Consider the following 5,228-nt stretch of genomic DNA (forward strand, 5'->3'; position numbering starts at 1 on the left):
CAGTCCAAATTTAGGGGGGCCAAGCTTGTTGACAAGGGGGCACTGGCCCCCCTAGAACCGCCCCTGGATCCCGCTCCGAGGTTCCGCTCCGAATTAAATGATTCGAGCTCGGAATCTGAATTAAATGATTCACACTTCGAAGTTCCGATCTAAATCAAATGATTCGCGATATGCGATCGGAGCACTTCGACTCAGTGAATCATTTCGCGACGCAACTGATTCGGAGCTTCAAAAAGCTCCATTTCACTCATCACTGCGTGCTTTTTAAAGTCATTACAAGTGATGCCAAAATTGGAAAATGAATGGCTCTTTTGAACCGTTTTTCGCTCGTGAATCGCTTGGATTGAAGTCAAGAGTTTGAATGTTTTCAGTCATGTTTACACACACTTTCAGCAGCACTACCGTGGCTTAGCTCGCTAGTGTTATGATATAGCTAAAATAAAATATTCATATTTCCATTCCAAAGATAACTAAAGGGAATTGTATTGGTTTTAATGGAAACTATAACGGTGTCTACTGGTATGTGATGGATTCTATTGGTGGGATGTTAAATCCTGTTGGACAAATGCCCAAAACACACTACAAAAAGTAGTTTTACTGGAAAGCTAATGATTTATAATGGCATTTTAATGGAAACCATTGGAATTTCTGTGATGTTTCTATTGTTTTTTTTTAGCAGGGTATTCAGTTGAGGTAACCAGTTTAGTGAAATATGACGAGCTGCAGCTCAAAATACATGTGAGATGGAGAAATTGTGCATTATGATGGAGTTTGTACCTTAATTCACTATATTTGAAATAGTTTGAGCTGCAGTTCAGTTGCAGTTCAATAGGAAAGTTGAGCAGATCTCATACCATAGAATTGAATGTTCAGTTTCAGAGTTTTAGCTCAAATAAAATCGCGTAAGTTTTTCTTGCCATCAGTGCATGACGTCATGTCAGTGAGGTAAGCGGCACAGCGGTGTGACGTAACGAGGAGGCGGGGCCTGCACCGGGTCACGTGACAGCGCCGCTGCGCAGCTCGAGCGACTGGAACGGAACCGAATCACCGGACAAATCCGCTCCGTTTACCGGCCCAGCGCGACCTCCCGCCTCCCGCGACGCGTTCCAGCAGCGGCAGCATCATGTCGGCGGTGCAGCGGATGAAAGTAGCGAACGAGAAACACAGCAAGACGATCACACAGAGAGGACACGTGCAGAAAACCACGGTACGCGCGCTCGCGGCTCTCGCGCACGAACGAACCAACAAATACGATATACTCGATGCGCATAAATACACACACCGCGCGCACACAGCACACTAACACACACACACACAAAATACACAATCACCGCTAAGAAAAAAGTACCATGGTATTACTATGGTATTATTCTCTGAAATAACATTAAAGTGCCATATATCAGAAGAAATGTGTTATTACTATTTTATTATGGCATATATATTTTATTCCATGCTACAGTAATTACAAGAAATATTTCAAACACACACATCAGGCTCTCAAAATATGGCGTTCTATTAATGCTAAAATTAATGCTTTTGTCAAATGTTTGCTGTTGTTTTATTTGTGTTTTAGCTCAGTTTTATTCTTTATAAATTTCAGCGCTCAGTGAATGCTCTGCAGCACATTTTACAGACATCCAGGTAAACAAACAGAACATTTAGATTTTTTCCAAACCTTTCAGATGAATTTATCTTTCACAGCTAAAAATATGACGTTCTAAGAACGTTCTGCTAATGTTCCCGTTAAGTTATTTTCTGATGTTCTCTAAACATTTATAATGTCCAATTTTATTTTTAGCATGTTGCAAACATTATGGGAACATTACTGTTGTATGTTTTCTGAACATTCTGAAATAAGTAGCAACATTTAAAAATGTTCGATTAACGTTCAATTAAAAATGTTTTGGGGAAAAAAAACAAAAAAACATTTCGTTAACGATCTACACATAATGTTTATGTGGTAATATTTTGAGAACAAAGACCAGATATCTTTGAACAAACGATAGTATTGTGCAAGTACTGTAGAATATATAATGATTCAAGTAACAGCAACTTTATAAATAGAATAAAAACAGAATAAAGCAAAAACGCACGTATGCACGTTCTTTATTCATCATTTTGTAGAAGTAAGGTTAAAATCTTGCTGATTTTTTCTTGCTGATCTTACTCCGACCAAAGTGATTTAAACGCACTTGATGTCGTAATTACGACTTCCTAACGCGCAGATACATAAATACGAACTTCCCAGGCAGACTTAAACACATAAATATTCAAATTAATAGGCAAAATGCATTTTTGGCACATTTAGAGCTCCATAATTTTTGGAAACGGTCTAAAACAGAACATGAACATCAACATAACTTATCTTAACAATTACACAATGACTGTAGACATGCACTAATGTTTAGTCCACTGTTTTTTGGCACAAAGCTCGTACCCTTAAGCTTGTGATTGCGTGTGTTTGAGCTGTAGATGTGTGTGTGTGTGTGTGTGTGTTAATGACGTGTGTGTTTGTCCTGCAGCGTGTGGTGAATGAGGAGAAGTCTCCGGTGGGTCCGTGGCTCCTCGCGCTCTTCGTGTTTGTGGTCTGTGGATCAGGTGAGACGTGAAAACAGCTCTACGTATATATATCAGATTCATCAATACTCTTAAAGAAATAGTTCAGCCAGAAATTAAAATGTGCTCATCCTCAGATCATTAGTTTCTTCATCAGGTTTGTAGAAATGTGTCTCTGCATCAGTGTCTCAGCAATGGATGCTCTGCAGTGAATGGGTGCCGTCAGAATGAGAGTCTGATAAAAACATCACAATAATCCACAGCACTCCAGTCCATCAGTTAACATCTGGAGAAGACAAAAGCTGAAACTAATCCAGCATTAAGACGTTTATATAATCCATAATAACGCTTCTTGCAGTGAAAAAGTGTTCTGGTGTGAATCAGGAGAGAAATCTGCAGATCAAGCAGCATTTACAAGCCAGAACAGTTGGATTTTGATGTGATGTTAACTGATGGACTGGAGTGCTGTGGATTATTGTGGTGTTTTTATCAGACTCTCATTCTGACGGCACCCATTTGTTGTTTGTTGTTTTTTTCCTCATTAATGCAGAATATGATCCATTAGAGATGCTTCACCTCAGATCTTGCTGATGATGTTCCAGCTGCATGAATAATGTGGTGTTTATTTACATAGAGTCTGATGCATGCGTTATCATTTAGGTGATTTGCATGCTGCACAGAACAAGGCTGTTGTTTCACGGATCTCATATGTAAATCCTGTGGTTTTTAACAGCTAAAAATAATGTTATTGGGGCATTAAAAGGTAACCTGCAGTTTCCTGGTATCCTCTTACAGTGTGAAATCAACAATCTACAGTGTGTTCAGTCATACAGTCATCAGAACACAGTGTGTTTGTTCCATGGCTCTTCTTTCAGACTAGTGTAAAGAAAACATCCAAAACACGCATTTAAGTGTTTCTTTTCATTCCAATCCAGTCTTTTAAGGAGTTTTTCTCTTACTTTCTTCTCTTACAAACACCAAACGAACAGATTTATTCCAGATTTGTTCATATTTCATTCACACTGATTTATACAACATTTCACTCCTGAAAACATGTGAAAATGTGTTTGCTTTCTGTCTGTTGACGGTATTTTCTGATTTACGGAGTGAAATAGAGCAATCCTTTAACTCTAAAAACTTTAATATGACAACATAATCAAATATGAATTATGAACATGGACTCAAATTTCTGTAAATAAAGGGCATTTCTATGCAGACAGTTCTTCATTTGCATATTTAAACACAACATTTCAGAAAACCTCTCAAGTTCTTTTTCTCTTTTTAATGTAATCACTAATTATGGTGTATTAGTTCAATTTGTTTATCATATCAAGATTTAATACGAGTCGAAATATGCATTATAATTAGTGCTGTCAAACAATAAATCACAATCAAAGTTTTTGTTTACATAATATATGCATGTGTACTGTGTATATTTATTATGTATATATGAATATGCACACATACAGCATATATTTAGGAAATATTTACATGCATATACATTTCTATATTTATATTCTTAGATTTTATATTATATACAAATGTATTTAATATATAAACATAACATTTTTCTTAAATATATACATGCATGTGATTGTATTTATATATACATAATAAATATACACAGCACACGCACATATATGATGTGAACAAAAACGTTTATTTTGGATGCGATTAATCATTTGACAGCACAGGTTTTGTCTGACGTCTCTGTCTCTTTGGTCGTGACACAGGCTTTAATATGACGATGTTAATGTTATATGTGATGTGATCAGGCTGTAATGTGATGCTTGTTTGGGTTTTAGCGATCTTCCAGATCATCCAGAGCATCAGGCAAGGCTTGTGAGCATCCGTCTGCAGACGTCTGAAGGATCTTCCATGCAGTCGTTCACTTCTTCTGTTCATCTCTCAGTTTACAGCTGATTTAATGCATGTGTGTGTGTGTGTGTGTGTGTGTGTGTGAGGGAGGATGTTCTGGAATCTTATTATTGTCACTGATGAGGTTTTGTATGAACTCCGTGTGAAAATCAGACATCAGTAGTCATACGATCCTGTACATCTGTGTCTCTTCCTCGCTCTGGCAGGAGATTAATGCTGTGTAATAATGATTTTATACAAATAAAAGGTATTTTCTCTATCTGCACTGTGTTTTCTTTCAGAATAAAACCAACACAAATTCACCATGAAAATACAGTCAGCATCAAATGAAAATCTCTAATTGCTTGTCTTTCATTCAGTTTTGTTTTGTTTTGTCTATTTATTTTTTGTAGATTACTTACACACAGTAATCCGTCGCTGATTCCACTTTTCACGACCAAAATTGTAGTTAGTAACGTAATCTATTACATTAAACACTTTAGCTAATATAATCAGACTACTTTTGGATTAGTTTTGACGTAACTTGTTTATCAATTTGATTTAATTAGGACAATCTTGTACTATATTGATATAAAAATTAGTGCTGTCAAATGATTAATCGCATCCAAAAGAAATGTTTTTGTTTACATAATATATTTATGTGTACTTTGTATATTTATTATGAATATATAAATACACACACGCCGCATGTATATATTTCAGAGAAATCTTATTTTTATATATGAAATGTATTTATTTATAACATAAATTATGTGAATATAAATATACGCATGTAAATTCATGTAAATATTTTC

General features: G+C 36.1%; 1 protein-coding gene across 1 annotated transcript; it reads left to right on the top strand.

Moving 5' to 3' along the window:
• The first annotated feature begins 983 nt into the window (after positions 1-983).
• On the top strand, positions 984-4,693 carry zgc:85858 (uncharacterized protein LOC405879 homolog). Its single transcript, XM_058763668.1, has 3 exons — positions 984-1,207; positions 2,523-2,598; positions 4,362-4,693. The coding sequence occupies exons 1-3, from the start codon at positions 1,124-1,126 to the stop codon at positions 4,400-4,402; spliced, it is 201 nt and encodes a 66-aa protein (XP_058619651.1). The 5' UTR covers positions 984-1,123; the 3' UTR covers positions 4,403-4,693.
• Positions 4,694-5,228: the final 535 nt, after the last annotated feature.

This window comes from Onychostoma macrolepis, chromosome 23 (assembly GCF_012432095.1).
Source record: "Onychostoma macrolepis isolate SWU-2019 chromosome 23, ASM1243209v1, whole genome shotgun sequence".
NCBI classification, from domain to species: domain Eukaryota; kingdom Metazoa; phylum Chordata; class Actinopteri; order Cypriniformes; family Cyprinidae; genus Onychostoma; species Onychostoma macrolepis.

What these genes read in the sequence shown, in the direction of transcription:
- zgc:85858 (XM_058763668.1), top strand. Translation starts at nt 1,124, where the DNA reads ATGTCGGCGGTGCAGCGGATGAAAGTAGCGAACGAGAAACACAGCAAG. An exon ending in GACACGTGCAGAAAACCACG is followed by an intron (nt 1,208 to 2,522) that starts GTACGCGCGCTC and finishes TTTGTCCTGCAG; the next exon opens with CGTGTGGTGAATGAGGAGAA. An exon ending in GTTTGTGGTCTGTGGATCAG is followed by an intron (nt 2,599 to 4,361) that starts GTGAGACGTGAA and finishes TTTGGGTTTTAG; the next exon opens with CGATCTTCCAGATCATCCAG.